This window comes from Ascaphus truei, chromosome 4, assembly GCF_040206685.1.
Source record: "Ascaphus truei isolate aAscTru1 chromosome 4, aAscTru1.hap1, whole genome shotgun sequence".
NCBI lineage: Eukaryota > Metazoa > Chordata > Amphibia > Anura > Ascaphidae > Ascaphus > Ascaphus truei.
This window is the reverse complement of record NC_134486.1, coordinates 399,452,171-399,476,278: the sequence shown is the minus strand read 5'-3', so window position 1 is coordinate 399,476,278 and position 24,108 is coordinate 399,452,171. Positions and strand designations below refer to the sequence as shown.

At 48.9% G+C, this 24,108-nt stretch overlaps 1 protein-coding gene across 3 annotated transcripts in view; it reads left to right on the top strand.

Annotated features, from left to right (window-relative positions):
- EFR3B (EFR3 homolog B) overlaps positions 1 to 24,108 on the top strand; it is a 219,797-nt gene that overhangs the window by 156,975 nt on the left and 38,714 nt on the right. For all 3 annotated transcript variants that reach the window (XM_075598625.1, XM_075598627.1, XM_075598626.1), the window contains 4 exons: positions 6,127 to 6,276; positions 8,967 to 9,101; positions 10,210 to 10,288; positions 10,408 to 10,543. In XM_075598625.1, coding sequence (XP_075454740.1) covers positions 6,127 to 6,276; positions 8,967 to 9,101; positions 10,210 to 10,288; positions 10,408 to 10,543 — 500 coding nt within the window. The remainder of the gene's footprint in view (positions 1 to 6,126; positions 6,277 to 8,966; positions 9,102 to 10,209; positions 10,289 to 10,407; positions 10,544 to 24,108) is intronic.

The window sequence follows — 24,108 nt, the reverse complement described above, 5'->3', positions numbered from 1 at the left end:
TCAGGCGACCGGAGCTTGACAGGGGCGGAACCTGCGCCTGATCCTCACAGACTACTGCAACTTTTTCCTAGTTGGCATTGCCCTTATGCGCCTATCCAAACTTCATTCCATCCAAAATGTTGCTGCCAGACTCATCTACCTCACTCACCACTCCACTTCTGCTGCTCCGCTGTGGAAATCTCTATACCGGCTTCCCATATCATCCAGAATAAAATGTAAAACCCCAGCCCTAAATTACAAAGCTTTACACCCTCCCCACCTACCCTATTGGTGCCAGCTGTGTGGCTAGACTAAACGCCACTCTATCTACCACCTCTCAACATCCACACCCCAAACCATAATGGGACCAGCTGTGCAGCTGGACCATAGTCCATCCCACAATGAGCAGCCACCTTAACTTTTGTTTCAACTTTGTGCCTCATTCCCTCTAGCTTGTAAGCTCTCGTAAGCAGGGCCCTCGTTACCTTCTGTATCTGTTTATGCATGTTTGTCCATATTTGTATGTAACTTGATGTAATGATCAAATCTCTGTACCCCCAACTGTACTACATTGCAGAACATGCATGCGCTTTAAAAATGAACAATAATAATTCTATAAGACACATTCTGGACATATCATATAACTTTTTATAAGACTAGGCCTTTTGGTTCACCTGGAATGTTAATTCCTTCTTTAAGAGTAATGCAATGATCTGCTTCTTAACATAACAAATAACACTACGCTTTACACTCCATATCTTTATACATCAGATCATCATTAAAATGTCAGCACATTTTTTGTCATGAAGGGAAATGTGGAATTTCAAGCAAATCATTGATGACACCATAAACTTGATGTCCAAGGTGAGAGTTATCCATCAACTAGATGTGACCTCTCCCATCTACCCATGTTGTACACTGAAGTGAAGGCAGCAGGGTTATTTATGTAGTCGTGAGTACTATTCTGTTCACTCCATATACTGTACAGCATTCTGAACCACAACTGAAATTGCTGTCTCTGTATATCATACAGCAAATAAATCACTTGTGAGCACAGTCACATGTCTCAGACAGGTGTGCAACCCTGCATTTCCCCATTATCTCTTAGCATACAGTGCTTCCACTGCAGCCAGTGATTCTGGGTAATGACACGCAAATGAGCACACAGTATCACCTTTTGCTTCTAATCTATTTTAACATGGACCCCTATGAGCTTATGCCTGCCGCATTACACAGCTTTTCAGTGCAGCCTGGGTTAAGGAAGGGCATAACCAGTAAAGCTACTCACAGACATCAGTTTCAACCTTTTGGGTCTTAACCTGTTTTTCCCTATTATCTCCTTGCATACAATACTTCCACTGCAGCTAGGGATTCTGGGAAATGACATGTGAATGAGCACACACTGTCCCCTTTGTCCCTCTATGGAAGGCTTCAGACATCCCAGTCACCTCAGCCTGGCTGCCAGTAGATCATTTCTACTTAGAATAGTTAGGCGCTGTATAGGTAACATGGTAGTAACTTGCATAGCATACATTCAATCATGGGTCAAAGTGATCTATTTCAGGATGCACAGGTTTGTACCTAAATAACATTGTCTACAGATTACAAATAGAATAGTGCACATGTGGTTTATTTCCCAGAAATTACAAGTTAAACGATACAGTATCTGTTTAATTTGCAACAACCTCAAGTACCCAGCTTTGCACACGTTGCAGTCTTTTCCATTGCAGACTTGAAACCCCAAATGATAGTGATATCCACCCTCTTCACTGACACACTCTCTCAGTTACCTTCCCCCTCAGTGACATTCATCCCATCAAGGACCGTCCCCTCTTATACCCCGACCTCTCCCCCTCCCTCTCTTACACCCCAACTTTTCCCACCCCCACCTCTCATATTCTATCTCCCCCATGTATTTCTCCCTGCTGTCTCACAAGCCCCTCCTCCCCCTCTTACACCCCCATCTCCCTCCTTCCTCTCTCCTCCTCCCTTTCTTATACCCCCACCTCTCTTACACCCCCACATCTCCCCCTCACAGCCCTTTCACTAAATGATAACCATCTTTCACTCGCACTCCTCCTCGGAAAAATGACACAATCCCTCACTGAGCGCCACACACCTTACTCACTCTCCTGCCCTCCCTCATTGAAAGGGAACAACCAATCGGAGGCAGAGCGGTTAAAAACAGTAGAAGAAAAAAAAATGGCCATCCTAAAATAGAACGTCTGCGCAGCCTATCAGTGCTCGCCTTGGCGCGGGCGTCACACTCTGAGGATTGAGTTTATTTAAAGGGCCACTGCATGCAATAAATAAAAATAACCCGCAGGTTCCCACCCCTATGGTTTCCTTACAGTAGTACGCATGCACACTTTCAGGTCTGTAGGTTTCATGGTCTTGAAGCTGTGGCTCTGACAGACACACACACACACAGGCTCTTTTATTATTATAGATCGTGCAATGCTGTGTAATGAGTAGAACATTTGTACTGTATAAAACTATCCCAGAACATTTGTAAGTACTACTAAGTTGCCCTTAGGCAATAGTTTGATTGCCCAATTATTGGATTTACTATTGTTGTTCCCATTTGTGTTATGTTGGTTTATTATATTGGGATATACTGCAATCGTATTGCCATAGAATCTAATAGAGTCGTCATAGAGTCTGTGACAACAGTCTTCCTTGCTCCTCTAAGATCTCCTGCGATCGATGGGGCAAACTGGATACAACAACAACAGAGAAAAAGGGCACAACAAGACTGAATCGATAAAAGTTCATTTATACGGTAAAATAGACAAATTAAAAATAAAACTTACATGGACATATATAAAGGGCCATGGTAGATATTCGGAATCTGCATTACCTTACTTACATTATTAGACACATTTAAAAACTGTAGGGATGTATCGTAGCAAATGTGAAGCGAAATTGATGCAAATGGTGTCATTTTCACCTTGCGTTTCTTTGCGGCAGTGAATCCAGGTCTTTGCTTCCAGGTTTGCGCCGTTTGCATCACCTTGCCATTTGGGGAGGGACAGTAGGAAGAGATAGGAGGGGGGTGGGAGTTACTGTACATGACGCACATATTATAATGAGATTGTGATATATCTGCATCACTCGGCATCACTTTTGTCTCTGGTATTTGTGTAAAAAAAATCCAGCAGGTTTACATAGTTACATAGTAGGTTTGAGTTGGCGTAAACTTTTTTAGCCAACAATTTGCACCAAATGTAAGAAACACTTCCATACATTTGACACAAATGGGAGCAGAAAATAGAGCAGTTGCGTCAAAACCACAACGTCTATTTGCACTTTCTTTGCATTGCTACATCTCCCCCCGTGTCTGTCTGCAGTTGTTTTGCTTACAGATTCCTTTGCACCACAGAACATTTTTAATGCCTGTGTCCTGCTACTTTTGTACAAGACAATGCAGGAAGGTGTCCTTTGGATCAACCATTAATACATAGTTAATTGTTAGTGTTGTGCTAGGTGTATATAAACCTGTGTAGCACATGTCCCCTCCCCCCACCCCCCGGGAGAACTTTGGTAGCCTACTGCTGATGTAGTGCTGGTTACATGCGAGGGAACAGGAGAGATGAGTTGCCCGCAATAGTGTGGGGGAACAGAACAGTCTTTTTGGGGATCCGCTGGTTCTTCTCCTCTTGATGTCAGCACCTCCAGACATAGTGGGTTCAGCAGAGCTGAAGGCAGTCCCACCATGACAACCTTTACCCCCAATACCTCTATCCAACAGATTGCCGCCGAGCCAGAAGTATAAATGAGGATGATCTTTATTGTAGCAGCCACTGCCGATGTCATTACAACATATGTTTCAGTTGATAGGATAGATCCCTGGCTTCTGGATGGTGCTGGCCTGCGGGTAATATTGAGGCCTGGCTCCTTTATCAGAAGCTAGATAATGGACCGGGAGGTCTGAAACGTCGCTCCACCATTCTTGTACTGACCTCTTATGCTTGCCTGATGCATTAAACCTGATTTATATCTACCAGAGAGTGCTGCAGAATTCTTTGATGTTTATATTATCTATTTTGCTGCTGGATGGTGATCCCAGCTGCTCTGCAGCACCCTGATCTTAAGATAAGTAATATTCTTTTTGTTATACCTGTTTGAGTGCCCTGAACATCTTGTTACTTGAATCTATCTATATAGCTATATATATGTAGCACCTTTTCCCCCACCCTAAGTGAGATCATACAGCTACCAATGTATTCTGGTCCGGTGCATACCTATTTGGTAGAACAGAAGGCCCTGAGAACTCTGCAATGGTATGGGGAGGCATCAGGACAGGCTCTCAGTGATGATCCTTATAGCGCAGCGCCTCCAGACTGTGAGAATCCTGGTGCAGCCAGGATGGTCCGCACTGGCAACTCAGGTAGTGGCCCAGTCAAGTAGCCACAACAGATGGGTTCACTGGATCTTTATTATCAGTATATACGTAGTTATAACAGGCACAGCCCCTGAAGAAGAACCCACAGGGCTTGAGGCCCTGCAGGCCCCTCCTCAGCTCCTCTACCCCCTGATGGGATAAAGGGAAAGTGCTTCCACTCCACAGGGGGAGGGAGGAGAGCCTCTTGACTCCTGGGAGAGTGTCATCTTATGTACCCCAGGGGAGGTGCTTGTAACCCTGCCCCATAACAAGGCAGGTCCGATACTGACAGGCATCACATCATGGGCATGGGACCCAGCCAGTATCCTCCCCAGGGATGACACTCTCTGGTTGCTGTTAGGCCAGCCACTGGATACAGTAATAGTGTATCCAAGCTGCAACAACAAACTAGGCCTCCATGTGAGAGCTTATCCCCAACAGTGCCTATGTTTAACAGGACTTATACTGTTAGGGCCACAGAAAAGATGATAGCCAGGAGACTAGGCTACATATATATGATAAATTCTCCCAAAAATGTTGCCTGCTTGAATTACTGCTTTAAAATGATGCACTAACGCCTTGATCATCCTAGTGTGATCTTTAATATGATATCAGGTACAGCTGCAGCGGCCGTTATTCGAACAAATCACGGCGCCAATTTCGTGTGCTCTGCTGTACTCCACGCAGCATGAACGCGACCAATCGCCCCAGGCACCCGCTCTTATCGCGATTGCTTTGTTGAATTTCATGGATTCTGTTTCTTTGGGTGCAATAAAATGAATGAATTGCAATGTGTACAGTACTATGCTACTGTGCTACTGTGTCAATTTAAGGTGTTTAAAAACCAGAACTCTGAAATACAATTTTCTGCACTCGCTGCACTCGCGTCTTAAGGCGGTAAGGTTGGAAGACATCCCACGTCATGACATCGGTATTCCGATGTACACAACGCGTGATTTGTTTGAATAACGGCCGCTGCAGCTGTAGTTATGTAATGTTGACCCTCTCATCCAATAACTGTCAGTAAGCATGTTACCTATGGTTGTTGTTTGCAAAGTCACAAACACAGGTTCGTAGATAATGAGTAGTTTATTGCCTGTACAGCATTGACTATGATCATACTCATTCAAATGTCAATGAGACTCTTTGCTAGGGAAGGGGGGGGGGGCCGAAGGAGGCATTATGTACACTTGATTTCCTTTGTCTAAAATAGGTTACAAGGCAGAATATAATAACCACTCCTTAATTCTTAAACCAATCATCTTACAGATCATTAAAACCTGGTTAAAACTGTATAATTTCATAACTATGACTGTATATTGTTCATACATGAGAATGTGAAAATAATACATTGCCTTGAAAATTCAATTTAAAGGAAAGATCTATCATGTGAATGTAAATGCCCTTTTTGCAATAATATTAATAGAAATAAACAAGCATGAGCCAAGAGACATTTTATATAAGCAATGACGTGAGAACAGCCTTGCATGGGGCAAAACCCAAGGAAGAGCATGTACTGGTGAGGATGAAATATGCCTGTAAAAGGGATCATTATGGTTTGTAAACTTTTATTAAAATAAACCAAACTATGCCTCCATCATGGTGGGTATATAACTAAATTAGTATCTTTACAATTTCTTCTACCGTACACCCCAACCATCCATCCGACTTTGTAGAATGCTCTTGATATTGTGTGCGTGCAGAATTTGCTATTATTCGGAAATCTAACACCTCACTCGTTGTCCTTTGTTCCCGGTTTGAAGGATTCGCATGGCAGGAATCAAGGGATTGCAAGGAGTAGTCAGGAAGACTGTGAACGATGAACTTCAGGCCAATATCTGGGAACCACAGCACATGGACAAAATTGTGCCATCCCTGCTCTATAACCTCCAACACGTGGAGGAGACAGAAAGGTGAATTTAGCAACCCTTTGATATGGTAGTGGAATATGACCACAGGGTCACCTTTGGATTTTCTTGTTTTTGCATATACAAGTCATACTGTATAAACAGGTACATCTATAAAATAGTCCCAGTATTACTTCTGTGTGGTGCTTCATACGCTTTCTTTTATAACTTAAAAGGGAAATAATAGAGCACATCCCTGCCATGTGTAACTCCTCTTTATTTCCCTAGCTATGCAATTACTAAGGTGGGGGCCTAAGACCACCTCCCCTGGGTATGAATGAGACTAGTCAGCCAGCAATGAGACTGACTGAGGTCAGAAAAGTCAAGACGACACGTGTCTCTTAAGGATAATAGCACGTATAACGTGTATACTTTAGGAACCTAACACATAAACCTGTCACTGCATTACTGTCCCACACTATCATTAGTCAGTCCCAGTGTCGACACAACATAGGAGCTCAATGACTGTATACGGAGGGTTATATATGCAGGCCTGTACTTCGCGAAGGTAAAGATGGTGTCTGTGTGTGTACAGTACAGTATATGTTCAAAAGGACACTGCCGGGTAGCAGGGCGATTCCCTGGGCCCCTTTCCTTGCGGACCACTCAACGGACAACAGACCTTCTGCTTGGTGGGATGTGTCTCCTTACTCTCTGTGGAGGGGCGCTCCTTTCTTCCGTCGTGAATGGATGGCATTTATCTTCCACAGTGCGGCTCTTTCTCCACCTCGGCTCTGCTATGGACAGGGACTCCTCATTGCTCTCCCTCTGCTTCAGCCCTCTTCTGGAACTCTCTCCTGTGTTCAAGTACTCTTCCCTTCCTCTGTCTCTCCGTACCTCCTCCTGTGACATCATTCATCATATTCTCCAATGTTAGCAATCCTTTTCTGAGTCCCAGTTAGTTGCCGGAAAAAATGTCCATCATATACTTGACTCTGTGGCATGCGCAAAGTTAATCTCTCCTGTTGCATTCAAATACTTCTTGGGCAAGCTACCCTCCTATCTGAACAAGCTCTTCATTCCTACCACACGCAGCACTTATCATCTGAGATCTGACTCCAAGGGACTTTTCATGGTCCCAAGGTTCAACAAAGTATCCGGCCGCTTCTCTTTCCCGTGCACCTCACAACTGAAACAATCTACCGGAGACTCTCACAGCCACCACTCGTCTTAAGTTCTTTCAAAACTAAAGCTGTCTCACATTTTAATGTGGTCTGTAACTGTTACATACGCCTATAACTTACTTTATCTTTAACTGTTCATGTAATGTCTTCATATTTAATGTAAAACCCTGTTCACCTATGTAACCATTTATTTATAACCATGTATCTGTCATCATAACTCTGTGCCCAGGACATGCTTGAAAACGTGAGGTATCTCTCAATGTATTACTTCCTCTTAAAACATTGTATAAATAAATAAATGCAGTGCAGACATACTCCCTATATCCATGGGAGGCAACGTTTCTACATACACTGGCGACACACTTTATTCGAGCTTGGCTAGTCCCACGAATTCGGGTATACCCGGGTGTATTGAGGTTTGTGACTGTTTTCTGCCCGAGTGCATTGAGTTATTTTCCAAGCAGGGATTGAAGCATTTTATTCCCGCTGGCTGCAATACTGCACAGTATATATATATATATATATACTGCATTACAATTCATGAATTTATGCCATCTGGTAGACACCTGAAGCATTGCAGCCTATTAAATCCTAATCATTATCATTTAACAGATCAGCCGCCCATCAGCCAGGCATGATCCCAGGCTGGGAAGGCAAATGCAACGGGGCTTGTTAGAGGTGAGGAGCGGCGCATTCCAGGTATCTGCCAGGTACATACCGGGTATTTGCTCGAATAAAGTGTGTCGGTGCAGTAACTGTATGCACAAGGGGTGTTACCACTTGGGGGCAGCGTTTCTACATACAGTAACGGTATACACAAAGGGTGTTACACGTATTATATTTACTTAAAATAATTTTCAGCATTTGACTGGGGGTACAGAGCCGTTACTTGAAAGGTGCAACCCCACATAGCTGGACAGAAAACAGCATGTTGTTAATAATAACCATCTTATTGCTGTCCCTACACATATCCAACCATGCCAATAGCAAATATTTGCCTGCTTTCTTTTGTTAATGAAATTTATTGCAAGTTGCATTTTTTTAAGGCCTCTGAATGGGGGAGATTTTGTCAATCAAATGCCCTTATCAGAGAGCAAATTGAACAGAAGCCATAAGGTAAAAACAGGGACGCGAAGTCCTCTAACACGTTTCGCACCCCGCCTGGTGCTTTGCTTGCGCGAAACGCGTCTGATGACTTTTTGTTCCTATTTTTACCCCATCGCTACTCTCTAAATAAAAAGAAAATGTAATTCAATTTCTTTCTAGCCCTGGCATTTTTTGTGCTGTGCATTGCTTTTTTTTTTTCTTTCCTGTTATGTCTTTGACTGTACTTTCATTTTACTGGCACGGTATCGGGAGCCCGAGGTCCACAGAGCTAAAAATAGCGGGGTTCAGCTCCAGGTGACTGCCCCGATTCCTATTCTGTAAACAAAGAAAATAAATAGCAAATAAGCAAATAAGAAAAGTGGAGAATTGCTGCTTTAGTGGTTGTTAAATGTTTATTAAATGCTGTACTACCACCTTCTGGTCATTATGGGACTTTGCATGACACTTTTCTGATATTTATTTCAGCCGGTCGCCATCTCCACTGCAAACTACAGAGAAAGAGAAGGAAAGCCCAGCAGAACTAGCAGAGCGTTGCCTGAGAGAGTTATTGGGGAGAGCAGCCTATGGAAACATCAAAAATGCAATCAAGCCTGTCCTTATGTAAGCAGACCACGGACCTCATATAATTAGCACTTGTTATTTCTCTTCTAGATACAATTTACCAAAGGACAGACGGCAAGGGTTTTACATGTCAGTCGATAGCAGAACAGTAAATCTTCTAAATCATATTAAAGCACTCGAGATAAGGAACGATTTTAGAAAAGAGCAACAAAGCTGGTACAAGTTTATTTATGTATAAAACGTTTTACCAGGACGTAATACATTGAGAGTTGCCTCTTGTTTTCACGCATGTCCTGGGCATAGAGTTATGATGTCAGATACATGGTTTCAAATACATAGTTACATTAACTGAACCGGTTACATAAGTTCTTATGTATTAGGAAAGTAAACGACCATATTTTGCTTTTGGATATATATTTTTGGAACAGGTAGTTACTAATGAATATGAAGAGTAAGGTACAATGAAAGTCAGGCTATTGATTTAGTAACAGAAAGGAATTAGTTTTCTTTCTTTCTGTAGGTATGTGAAACTGGCAATTGTTCAACTCTTTTTTTTTTTGTTTTTTTTTATCTACACAAAAATTCATATAATTATCATCCAATATAGCATTAAAGAATGGAGGACTTCAAGTTATAGTACAATTCCAAAGTGCAGGGAAACAGCCCCAGGCTAGGAAAATCCTGCTTGTGCAGCCAACACAACATAGACAAACAATTTCTTCAACGTGCAGGTCTCCTGATGAAAGGTCCATACAGGGCCTGCAACGTTGTCCTCTGTTCTTGGCTGTCAGATTAAATGGAGAATTACATTATGAACGTGTGAGTAGAGCTCTGCTTGGTATCTCTGTCCTAGAGGAGACCTGCACTTTGAAGACATTGGACTTAAAGTTGTAGCCATAAAATGGACCTCTGTCACTTAGCTTCTCTTGTTTAGGAATATATTTATGGTGAGGGGGATTAGCAGAGTTGCAGGTGCAGGTTTTAACATCAGGAAACAAACTAAAGAGGCAATATGACACCAAAAATGCCCAATCTATTAGAGGGTACCTGGGGATGAGGGCTACTTTCAGTGATCTAATAATAACGTTGGTTTACACAGCATGTATTGCAGTGCATTGTGAGTTGATTAATAATGTGTTGTTTGTAGGCATCTCGATAACCATTCCCTCTGGGAGCCAAAGATATTTGCTGTCCGGTGCTTCAAGATCATCATGTACTCAATACAGGTGGGGGATCATTTAGCCGAGTACCAGTCAACTTTCAACATACGTGCATTTAATACCTGCTAAAACATTTCCCTTTTAACGGGCAACTCATTTCTTTTCTTGTCCCCAATGTTTTGCAGCCACAGCATTCCCATTTGGTGATACAGCAGCTGTTGAGGCACCTGGATTCTAACAGCAGAAATGCAGCTACTATTCGTGTAGGAATCGTAGAAGTCCTTTCTGAAGCGGCTGTCATTGCAGCCACGGGATCTGTCGGTAAGTAGAACGGAAGAGGGAAAAAGAGTCCCAGAAACCCCCCCGTGCCATAGAAGCCAGTATCGCTTTGCATTGCAACCATCTCAAAGTAGATGTGTTTTGGGATGAAATACCAGTTTAAAACATGCACATTTTTTTTGCCCTTGATAAAAAACTGGAGCAACACCTCCATTAATCCTCTTCCCGAGCTTTTACACAAGCATCATTTATTCATTTCTAAAATGTTTTACCAGAAGTAATACTGTACATTGAGAGTTACCTCTCGTTTTCACGTTTGTCCTAATCACCGAGTTATGATGACAAATACATGGTTACATTAAATGGACAGAGGTTTTACAGTCAATTCAGAGACATTTCATGGACAGTTAGAGTTGGAAAGTAATGGTAATTACAATATTGGAACATATACACTGTTACATGGCTCTGCATCAAAATGGTGCTGAAAAGGAGCTCGAGTCTGCAAGGATCCACATTTATTCCCCAGTGTGTCTTGGTAAAGTGCTAATTGCTTCAGTTGTTCATAGATACTTACACATTTCCCTTCTGTTATCAGCTGCAGCTGTAGTGTTGCCAATCTCATTTCATTCATCTTGATGCAGTCCTTTCCTTTTTTACTATAAACTCAGTGCCTCCTGGCTCTCAATAGACCTTCATTTCTAAGGAACATGGCCCCAGTCCCATGATGCCAAGGAGTGAGGCTGGAAACTCGGCATCTGTGCACCTGGGCATCAATGTAAATAACAGGAAAATGTAAACAATGGTTTACACAAAAGGAATGAGACATCTGCCTTTGCTGGGTCTTCATGCTGCGTTGGTGCTTTATATATATATAAATAAATACATATATATATATATATATATATGTAACGGGTATTCCCCCACCCAATCGCAAATAGGGTCTCCTAGGGGAAATGCTGCTCTGGTTACAAGGCATAATAGTGTGGCGCACCTGCTGGCTTACAGGACTCCTGAGTCTCCCGCTTGATGGTATTATGGGGAAGGTCAGGACAGGCTTCTGGGGACATACCCAGTACGTACTCACGGTGACAGTGCCTCCATCTATTGCAGGCCCCAGGATATTGGGTGGAATCCCTGGAATAGAACGTCCCACTCAGGGATGAGAGATTCCAGTCTCACAACCGCTTCTTTATAAATCAGGAACACTTTATTGCACCAACAGCATTCACTGGAACAGCATACACAGCAGTACAGGAACACAGCAGTACAGGAACACAGGAACACAGCAGTACAGGAACACAGTAACACAGCAGTACTTCTCAGAATGACCCTGGCCTTTCACTCCCAGTCAGGGCCCTGGAAGCAGGCCTAGCTCTTCCACTACCCCCTATCAGAGTAGTGGGAACAGTCTACCAGCCTCTCCCAGGGGGAGGGCCTCAAGTCTGCCAGGTCCCTGACAGCTCGGTTAGGTAAGACTCAGCTCCTCTCAGGGTAGGAGCAACTGACTCAATACAGGAAATGCAGATCATTAAGACAGATACAACAAGAGCCCGCCCCTGTCCCTTATTGGACACAGGCCTGACTGCACTGCTTTCTCTGCCTCACTGATCTGCAGTGAGTGGGAAGAACCCATCTTAACTCCTGGTAAACCTGCCCTTACCAGGGATTATTGCACAGAAGGAGGACAGAATAATAGCCCAAACCTACCAGGGCTATATATACATTTTATAAATAAAATAAATGGAAGTAAACGTTATATTATATATGTAACCCTTTTTGTGAACCGGCCGACCCACCCAATCTCACATTGGCCCCTCGTGGTCTAACCGGTTCCTTTCCCCGCAACACACCTGCTCTAAAGGGCTACTGGTGACTGTATAACACCTGTGGCTCCAGGAGATCTGAGCCTCCGCTAGCTGGGAGCCTGGGGAAACCCTTACCATTACCTGGTGCAGCGCCTCCACTTACCCAGGATCCCCCGTTAGGAAAGATAGCCCTGAGTAAGAAATACAATAACACACGTATACGATAACCAATAACTAACACTTTACTTAACACACACATATAACTCATTACATAACATAACATAACATAACATAACCTGATGCTCTATCCGCATCACCTCAGCCCAATGTCTGGTGTTCCCCACCCAGTGTCCTGTGATCCCCCACACCCAATGTCCCGCACTCCTACTGAAGGTCGTGGGTGACTGCGCAGTCACTAAATTAAGCTAGGGCCCAGTTGGTGCACTTATAATACTTGGAGATACCTTCCGAGCACTCCGATGCTCGGGACCGCAACACACTTCTCAAAGGGCCAGACGTCCGTCTGATCCTATTCAGGTACTTCTGCCGTGAGACCCCAACGAGGGTCCCACCGCTCCACGGGAACTGCAACCGGATCACAGCAACACCAACCGCATGGGAACAGCAACCGCCGCTATCCCTTCCTATCACTAACTACTCCTAGAGTGACAGCAACCCTAACAGGACAGGAACCCTAACCTAGGGCCTGTCCCTGAGGAACCGCAACCTGGGATGGCTTGGGCAAAACTCCTAGGGCCTGTGGAACCATAACCTGCCCCCCTTCCCCTAGCTACCCAGTCCTATCTGTATCTCTAACTCACTAGCTATTAACTAGCTACTCCTAAAGCACCTGCAGCTGACACACCGCTCACACTGTCAGCCTGCAGGGATCCACACACGCTTCACACACACTGCACGCACTGCGCCCAGCACATGCAGCGACAACACACACAGACAGCTGCAATCACACACAGCCACCTGGATCCCGCAGCAATCCCACTGCTTGCACACTGTGCCTCTTTGCCAGTGCCCACAGCCCTCTCCGCTGTGGCACTGCCAAACCTGCACCTTCCACACCTAAGGGTCACCTCCCTAGCTATGGCCGTCCCTCTTCAGTTACCCCCTGCCCTTACCGGGAATTGGGGCCTGCCTGGGGATCTAAGGAGAACCCTTACCTGGTGCAGGAGCCACGCGCTCCCTGCACCCTTCCTACTCCTTCCTCTGCCTCTTCCTGACTCACTCTGCAAAGCCCGGGAAATGTATCTATATTCCCGGGCTGAGCTTCCTCCAGCCCTATTGGCCGCAAGGGAGCACCTGACCTCTGTCTCCCTAAGCCTCGTGGGAGTTGTAGTCCCCAGGGGCTGCCTAAAGCATTGGGGCCGCGTGCGCACTTGCCCTGCGCATGCGCGAACCCCTAATGGCCGCCTCAATCTCCCTCTACACTTCCCTACTCTCGCGCGATCTCTCCCTATCCCTGGAGTCCTATCGCGCGCTTGCCGCCTCCTGCGCATGCGCGAACTAACGCGCAATGGCGGCGCACTCTCCTCCAGCCGCCGAGCCGGTGGCAACGCGATCGCGGCCTTAGCAACGGCCCGATCGCGTCCCCGGCAACCGGCCTGCACCGCACAGTCCCGCTCTGCTCCCTGCAATGGCCCCCACCCTCGCGAAGTGCCGGTGGGTCCACCGCTGCCTCCGGCGGCACCCGCGACCCCACGGCACTCGCGGCAGAAGGTCAGGGAGTTTAAATTTACCTCAGGGCTACATTCTCCCTTTCGCAGAATCCCAACGCCCTCGCTTGGGTAGCAACCATACAGTGGGTTATATAATGGAAAATGCATTGTAACCTGTACATCAAACACAAGCAATTCCCCATTTGTACCCAACATACCCGCATGGATACCCGAGGCCAGCTGAGTCTCAGAGTGGAGTGCCCCTAACAGACTGGGTGAGGGTATCCCACCTTGACTCCTGTGAGTCTTTTGGAACTCAAGACCTGTCCCTTGCACCAACCCACCTTCTCCCTCTCGCAGAAAAAATAGTAAGGGGTCCTGGGTATTGACCCTTGCCGGATCCTCCGGTCTCGTCTCACGGGAGACAGGAAGGCTCAGTCTCTTGCCTCGATCCACCACATGGCGAACATAGCGCTCCATCGCGCAACTGGGAGAGGCCACAACTACCAGAGCGGTCTCAACAGAGTTTTTGTCCGCTCCAACCATCCCTTTAACGGTGACTTCTTCCGCGGACGGCACCACTTCTTCGGGTAGGCCCGGGTCTTGAGAAGGCCAAGCTTGGAGACTCCTCGCGCAGGAGTATGTGTCGCTCCGGTCCGCTACACCGGATACCTTCATGAGGTCGGATTCGTTCCATGATCTGCAGAGATCTTCTGGGGGAGACACCTCCGCCAGGACGTGATGACGGGGTGAGCCCATCGCCCGGGTGACCCTACCTCTGGAGTCCCCAGGCTCCACGATCACCGGGGAGCTCACACCCGACACCCCTGGGGCAGTCAACTTACCCCTATCGTTGTCGGCAGGTACTGATCCCAAGCCTGGGACCGCTGGTACCTCGGTGGTAGACCGGACTGGCTGTTGCAGGGCACACGGGCCCACATCATGGTCTGCCTCAGTGGAGGTGGTTGCCTCGGTGACCTCACTGGAGTGGTCCGCCGGCAGGCGCATCACCACGCTCGTTTGGTCGCTGGACTTATCACACAAGGGCGGGGGTATAAACACCTTACCCTGGCCTTCCGGGATCTGTGGTTCTGGTCTCGGTGGTTCCTGCTCGGGAACCGGGTCTGGAACCGACATCTGGGGTTCCAACATCTGGAGCTCCGCCTCCAGCGGCTCCGGCTCAGCGTCTGGAAAGTTCATTTGGGCACACGGGCCCTCCACCACCTCCATCGCTGAAGTGGACGAATCAGTAGCAGCTTCACCCACCTCGGTAGCACCATCAGGCGCCTCTTTCTCCGCAGGTTCCGCCATCAGAGGTTCCTGCTCCTCCATTTGCACGTCCCCTTTGAGAGGGTCTGCAACAGTGGTCTGGACACACGGGTCCCCGGAGGCCTTTGGAATTAAAACAAACTGAGGACAAGCATCATTTACTGTAGGAGGGAGGTCCAGCCCCTCCTCTTCTTTCTCGGCTGGTTCCGCCGCCTGGGGCAGGATAGGCTTTAGGAACCAGGCCCCGCAACACTCACATTGGGGCTCCCACGCCAGTGCCTCCCTCCGGGAACAGCCACATTTGAGGCTCCAACACTGGGTAAACGTTTCTCCGTCCACCTCAGTTGACCTGAAACCTAACTGTAACTGAGACGGTTCGACTCCATCTTTAAGGGCTTCACTCAGGCAGGGGCACATTAGCGTCGTGACCTCCATTCCTGACAAATTCCAGGGCTCATACACATCAGGGTGTAACCCCTGGCAGTCTCTCTCCTCCTCGGGGAGGGAACACTCCATTTCTGCCACAAAGTCCTCTGCCGCTGGCGGTTTGGGTTGCAGGAACTGCGCCGCACAGTCAGGACACTTAGGCCCTTGGGTCAGCTCACCAACGGCACACTCACACTCATGCAGACGGTCGTGCAGGCATTCTTCCCCGTCTACCACGGTCAGCGTGAGAGCAACTGGTGACTCAGATGCTCCGTCCAGCCAGCCACCCATCGCTTTCCATTCTTTTAACGCACACGGGCACACCACCATTGGCAAGACTAAATGGGGGGCCCGTACGATTCTATACAGCCAAGGGTGTTTTTCTCGGCATCCCTTGCTTTCCTTAGGGGGAACAGAAATTTCTGATTTCTGCTCAAGGCACTCCCTCCCCCTGGTGGACTCTAGAGGAGGGGCAGCACAGTCTTTTGGGGAATGTTGCAAACTCGGTACTGAGTCACTCACAGTGAGGGGGCGGGGCTCGGGTTTTCCCGCCAGTCCTGGATAACTGTTGGCAACATTTTCCCGCGCGGCCGGGAACTTAGCACGTGGCTTCCTCCGCCTTGAGGGCTTCCCCATGGCGAAACAAAATTAGGACACAGATTAGAAAAAAAACATACAGGGCACCCCAGGTCTGATATCTCAGCAGCGCCTCCAAATGTAACCCTTTTTGTGAACCGGCCGACCCACCCAATCTCACATTGGCCCCTCGTGGTCTAACCGGTTCCTTTCCCCGCAACACACCTGCTCTAAAGGGCTACTGGTGACTGTATAACACCTGTGGCTCCAGGAGATCTGAGCCTCCGCTAGCTGGGAGCCTGGGGAAACCCTTACCATTACCTGGTGCAGCGCCTCCACTTACCCAGGATCCTCCGTTAGGAAAGATAGCCCTGAGTAAGAAATACAATAACACACGTATACGATAACCAATAACTAACACTTTACTTAACACACACATATAACTCATTACATAACATAACATAACCTGATGCTCTATCCGCATCACCTCAGCCCAATGTCTGGTGTTCCCCACCCAGTGTCCTGTGATCCCCCACACCCAATGTCCCGCACTCCTACGGAAGGTCGTGGGTGACTGCGCAGTCACTAAATTAAGCTAGGGCCCAGTTGGTGCACTTATAATACTTGGAGATACCTTCCGAGCACTCCGATGCTCGGGACCGCAACACACTTCTCAAAGGGTCAGACGTCCGTCTGATCCTATCCAGGTACTTCTGCCGTGAGACCCCAACGAGGGTCCCACCGCTCCACGGGAACTGCAACCGGATCACGGCAACACCAACCGCATGGGAACAGCAACCGCCGCTATCCCTTCCTATCACTAACTACTCCTAGAGTGACAGCAACCCTAACAGGACAGGAACCCTAACCTAGGGCCTGTCCCTGAAGAACCGCAACCTGGGATGGCTTGGGCAAAACTCCTAGGGCCTGTGGAACCATAACCTGCCCCCCTTCCCCTAGCTACCCAGTCCTATCTGTATCTCTAACTCACTAGCTATTAACTAGCTACTACTAAAGCACCTGCAGCTGACACACCGCTCACACTGTCAGCCTGCAGGGATCCACACACGCTTCACACACACTGCACGCACTGCGCCCAGCACATGCAGCGACAACACACACAGACAGCTGCAATCACACACAGCCACCTGGATCCCGCAGCAATCCCACTGCTTGCACACTGTGCCTCTTTGCCAGTGCCCACAGCCCTCTCCGCTGTGGCACTGCCAAACCTGCACCTTCCACGCCTAAGGGTCACCTCCCTAGCTATGGCCGTCCCTCTTCAGTTACCCCCTGCCCTTACCGGGAATTGGGGCCTGCCTGGGGATCTAAGGAGAACCCTTACCTGGTACAGGAGCCACGCGCTCCCTGCACCCTTCCTACTCCTTCCTCTGCCTCTTCCTGACTCACTCTGCAAAGCCCGGGAAATGTATCTATATTCCCGGGCTGAGCTTCCTCCAGCCCTATTGGCCGCAAGGGAGCACCTGACCTCTGTCTCCCTAAGCCTCGTGGGAGTTGTAGTCCCCAGGGGCTGCCTAAAGCATTGGGGCCGCGTGCGCACTTGCCCTGCGCATGCGCGAACCCCTAATGGCCGCCTCAATCTCCCTCTACACTTCCCTACTCTCGCGCGATCTCTCCCTATCCCTGGAGTCCTATCGCGCGCTTGCCGCCTCCTGCGCATGCGCGAACTAACGCGCAATGGCGGCGCACTCTCCTCCAGCCGCCGAGCCGGTGGCAACGCGATCGCGGCCTTAGCAACGGCCCGATCGCGTCCCCGGCAACCGGCCTGCACCGCACAGTCCCGCTCTGCTCCCTGCAATGGCCCCCACCCTCGCGAAGTGCCGGTGGGTCCACCGCTGCCTCCGGCGGCACCCGCGACCCCACGGCACTCGCGGCAGAAGGTCAGGGAGTTTAAATTTACCTCAGGGCTACATTCTCCCTTTCGCAGAATCCCAACGCCCTCGCTTGGGTAGCAACCATACAGTGGGTTATATAATGGAAAATGCATTGTAACCTGTACATCAAACACAAGCAATTCCCCATTTGTACCCAACATACCCGCATGGATACCCGAGGCCAGCTGAGTCTCAGAGTGGTGTGCCCCTAACAGACTGGGTGAGGGTATCCCACCTTGACTCCTGTGAGTCTTTTGGAACTCAAGACCTGTCCCTTGCACCAACCCACCTTCTCCCTCTCGCAGAAAAAATAGTAAGGGGTCCTGGGTATTGACCCTTGCCGGATCCTCCGGTCTCGTCTCACGGGAGACAGGAAGGCTCAGTCTCTTGCCTCGATCCACCACATGGCGAACATAGCGCTCCATCGCGCAACTGGGAGAGGCCACAACTACCAGAGCGGTCTCAACAGAGTTTTTGTCCGCTCCAACCATCCCTTTAACGGTGACTTCTTCCGCGGACGGCACCACTTCTTCGGGTAGGCCCGGGTCTTGAGAAGGCCAAGCTTGGAGACTCCTCGCGCAGGAGTATGTGTCGCTCCGGTCCGCTACACCGGATACCTTCATGAGGTCGGATTCGTTCCATGATCTGCAGAGATCTTCTGGGGGAGACACCTCCGCCAGGACGCGATGACGGGGTGAGCCCATCGCCCGGGTGACCCTACCTCTGGAGTCCCCAGGCTCCACGATCACCGGGGAGCTCACACCCGACACCCCTGGGGCAGTCAACTTACCCCTATCGTTGTCGGCAGGTACTGATCCCAAGCCTGGGACCGCTGGTACCTCGGTGGTAGACCGGACTGGCTGTTGCAGGGCACACGGGCCCACATCATGGTCTGCCTCAGTGGAGGTGGTTGCCTCGGTGACCTCACTGGAGTGGTCCGCCGGCAGGCGCATCACCACGCTCGTTTGGTCGCTGGACTTATCACACAAGGGCGGGGGTATAAACACCTTACCCTGGCCTTCCGGGATCTGTGGTTCTGGTCTCGGTGGTTCCTGCTCGGGAACCGGGTCTGGAACCGACATCTGGGGTTCCAACATCTGGAGCTCCGCCTCCAGCGGCTCCGGCTCAGCGTCTGGAAAGTTCATTTGGGCACACGGGCCCTCCACCACCTCCATCGCTGAAGTGGACGAATCAGTAGCAGCTTCACCCACCTCGGTAGCACCATCAGGCGCCTCTTTCTCCGCAGGTTCCGCCATCAGAGGTTCCTGCTCCTCCATTTGCACGTCCCCTTTGAGAGGGTCTGCAACAGTGGTCTGGACACACGGGTCCCCGGAGGCCTTTGGAATTAAAACAAACTGAGGACAAGCATCATTTACTGTAGGAGGGAGGTCCAGCCCCTCCTCTTCTTTCTCGGCTGGTTCCGCCGCCTGGGGCAGGATAGGCTTTAGGAACCAGGCCCCGCAACACTCACATTTGGGGCTCCCACGCCAGTGCCTCCCTCCGGGAACAGCCACATTTGAGGCTCCAACACTGGGTAAACGTTTCTCCGTCCACCTCAGTTGACCTGAAACCTAACTGTAACTGAGACGGTTCGACTCCATCTTTAAGGGCTTCACTCAGGCAGGGGCACATTAGCGTCGTGACCTCCATTCCTGACAAATTCCAGGGCTCATACACATCATGGTGTAACCCCTGGCAGTCTCTCTCCTCCTCGGGGAGGGAACACTCCATTTCTGCCACAAAGTCCTCTGCCGCTGGCGGTTTGGGTTGCAGGAACTGCGCCGCACAGTCAGGACACTTAGGCCCTTGGGTCAGCTCACCAACGGCACACTCACACTCATGCAGACGGTCGTGCAGGCATTCTTCCCCGTCTACCACGGTCAGCGTGAGAGCAACTGGTGACTCAGATGCTCCGTCCAGCCAGCCACCCATCGCTTTCCATTCTTTTAACGCACACGGGCACACCACCATTGGCAAGACTAAATGGGGGGCCCGTACGATTCTATACAGCCAAGGGTGTTTTTCTCGGCATCCCTTGCTTTCCTTAGGGGGAACAGAAATTTCTGATTTCTGCTCAAGGCACTCCCTCCCCCTGGTGGACTCTAGAGGAGGGGCAGCACAGTCTTTTGGGGAATGTTGCAAACTCGGTACTGAGTCACTCACAGTGAGGGGGCGGGGCTCGGGTTTTCCCGCCAGTCCTGGATAACTGTTGGCAACATTTTCCCGCGCGGCCGGGAACTTAGCACGTGGCTTCCTCCGCCTTGAGGGCTTCCCCATGGCGAAACAAAATTAGGACACAGATTAGAAAAAAAACATACAGGGCACCCCAGGTCTGATATCTCAGCAGCGCCTCCAAATGTAACCCTTTTTGTGAACCGGCCGACCCACCCAATCTCACATTGGCCCCTCGTGGTCTAACCGGTTCCTTTCCCCGCAACACACCTGCTCTAAAGGGCTACTGGTGACTGTATAACACCTGTGGCTCCAGGAGATCTGAGCCTCCGCTAGCTGGGAGCCTGGGGAAACCCTTACCATTACCTGGTGCAGCGCCTCCACTTACCCAGGATCCTCCGTTAGGAAAGATAGCCCTGAGTAAGAAATACAATAACACACGTATACGATAACCAATAACTAACACTTTACTTAACACACACATATAACTCATTACATAACATAACATAACCTGATGCTCTATCCGCATCACCTCAGCCCAATGTCTGGTGTTCCCCACCCAGTGTCCTGTGATCCCCCACACCCAATGTCCCGCACTCCTACGGAAGGTCGTGGGTGACTGCGCAGTCACTAAATTAAGCTAGGGCCCAGTTGGTGCACTTATAATACTTGGAGATACCTTCCGAGCACTCCGATGCTCGGGACCGCAACACACTTCTCAAAGGGTCAGACGTCCGTCTGATCCTATCCAGGTACTTCTGCCGTGAGACCCCAACGAGGGTCCCACCGCTCCACGGGAACTGCAACCGGATCACGGCAACACCAACCGCATGGGAACAGCAACCGCCGCTATCCCTTCCTATCACTAACTACTCCTAGAGTGACAGCAACCCTAACAGGACAGGAACCCTAACCTAGGGCCTGTCCCTGAGGAACCGCAACCTGGGATGGCTTGGGCAAAACTCCTAGGGCCTGTGGAACCATAACCTGCCCCCCTTCCCCTAGCTACCCAGTCCTATCTGTATCTCTAACTCACTAGCTATTAACTAGCTACTCCTAAAGCACCTGCAGCTGACACACCGCTCACACTGTCAGCCTGCAGGGATCCACACACGCTTCACACACACTGCACGCACTGCGCCCAGCACATGCAGCGACAACACACACAGACAGCTGCAATCACACACAGCCACCTGGATCCCGCAGCAATCCCACTGCTTGCACACTGTGCCTCTTTGCCAGTGCCCACAGCCCTCTCCGCTGTGGCACTGCCAAACCTGCACCTTCCACGCCTAAGGGTCACCTCCCTAGCTATGGCCGTCCCTCTTCAGTTACCCCCTGCCCTTACCGGGAATTGGGGCCTGCCTGGGGATCTAAGGAGAACCCTTACCTGGTACAGGAGCCACGCGCTCCCTGCACCCTTCCTACTCCTTCCTCTGCCTCTTCCTGACTCACTCTGCAAAGCCCGGGAAATGTATCTATATTCCCGGGCTGAGCTTCCTCCAGCCCTATTGGCCGCAAGGGAGCACCTGACCTCTGTCTCCCTAAGCCTCGTGGGAGTTGTAGTCCCCAGGGGCTGCCTAAAGCATTGGGGCCGCGTGCGCACTTGCCCTGCGCATGCGCGAACCCCTAATGGCCGCCTCAATCTCCCTCTACACTTCCCTACTCTCGCGCGATCTCTCCCTATCCCTGGAGTCCTATCGCGCGCTTGCCGCCTCCTGCGCATGCGCGAACTAACGCGCAATGGCGGCGCACTCTCCTCCAGCCGCCGAGCCGGTGGCAACGCGATCGCGGCCTTAGCAACGGCCCGATCGCGTCCCCCGGCCTGCACCGCACAGTCCCGCTCTGCTCCCTGCAATGGCCCCCACCCTCGCGAAGTGCCGGCGGGTCCACCGCTGCCTCCGGCGGCACCCGCGACCCCACGGCACTCGCGGCAGAAGGTCAGGGAGTTTAAATTTACCTCAGGGCTACATATATATAACGTTTACTTCCATTTATTTTATTTATAAAATGTTTTACCAGGGACATGCAAAAAAGAGAAAACACAGCACACGACTCTCATAGTGTAGTAAAGTAATTATATTGTGACAACATTAAAATGTAAATGATTGCACGTACAAGGTAAATTAATCATAAAAGTAGGACATGTTTAGGGTACATGTTACCACTCTGGAGATTGATGACTTGCTTCGTGAGGATCCCTCAGCATACACTCCTTCTGGTCCGGGCAGGAAACTTAACCCCAGTTGCAGCAAGAAGTATTACCAGGAAGTAATACATTGAGAGTTACCTCTCGTTTTCAAGTATGTCCTAATAACTCTTACCATTACAAGGGACTGAATAAGCGCACTCACCTGTTGATATTTAAAACTCACAGGTATATATTAAGAATACTGTGTTGTATGTAAGCCAGTGTTTCCCAACTCCAGTCCTCAGGGAATCCCAACAGGTCAGGTCTTAAGGATATCCCTGCTCCAGCACAAGTGGCTCAGTGAAAATGACTGAGCCGCTGACTGACCCACCTGTGCTGGAGCAGGGCTATCCTTAAGACCTGACCTGTTGGGGTTCACTGAGGACTGGAGTTGGGAAACACTGATGTAAGCGCAAGACAGGAAATATTCCTACTGCTGTATGCGCGCCGAGGACTGGTGACGTCCCAGCTCCCCCTGTGGAAACTTCCTTCAAAGAATCCAAAGTATAAACATTGAAAGGTGCGGGGGGAAAGCACTCAAGAACACTAAAGAAAGGAAGGACACCCGTCTCTATCAAAAAAGTATTTCTGTGTACCTGCCCAGAAAAAGTGACAATTGCAGTAAATTAAATAGACTCGCTGTATAGAAAAATATATAGCTGATACACTCACCTGAAGAAACTCAACGTCACACACATACACATACTGTCACACACACACTGTCACACACACACACACTGTCACACACACACTGTAACACAAACACACACACACACACTGTCACACAAACAGAAATACACTAATACAATTTCTGTGACAAAACAGTGACAAAAGACAAAGAAGTTTCACTTAAAATGCGCGTGCTCAGCACACACACAATTTTTTCATAGAGACGGTTGTCCTTCCTTTCTGTAAATTAAGATTGAGTGTTTTCCCCCCGCACCTTTTAATCTTAACATTACAGGAACATACTGCTCCATACTGCTCCATACTGCTCCAAGAACCGCTGCATACTGTACTCCATAAAAGAATATAGTGTTACTGATACATTCCGTTATCGGGGTGGGTCTCAGCTCACCTAATTCTGTTTTGTTAAAGTTAAGTTACGTTTTTGGGAGGTGACTGGCCCCTCCTTTCAGGTTCTGAGCTCCTGGCCAATTCTCCAATTAGCAATAAGCAATATAATACACCTCAATGTCAGTCTAAACTTCACTCTACTGAAGATGTGGTGAGCGCCTATGGCTGACCGAAATATGAGAAATATGTGTATTTATTATTATTTTTCGCTAAGGGAACCTTGTTACTGTCTTCAGCCAGTTTTTAATTGCACGGAATCACAGATGGCATTATGCTTCATTCATTTAACCCTTTGGACACTTTCACATATATTCCTATGTTCAGTCCATAAGACAATGATAAATTATATTTATTTAGTATAGGTATCTGCTATCATAAGAGTTCACCTTGACGGTTAGCAGGCTGGAATCATTTTTTTTATTAAAAAAATGCAATTAAATGGTTCCTTTGGTATAAGACTTAGGATCAAAATGTAGAATTTTAACAAATAAATTGAAAGCCAACTTGGGAGGGGCGCAGGGTTTGT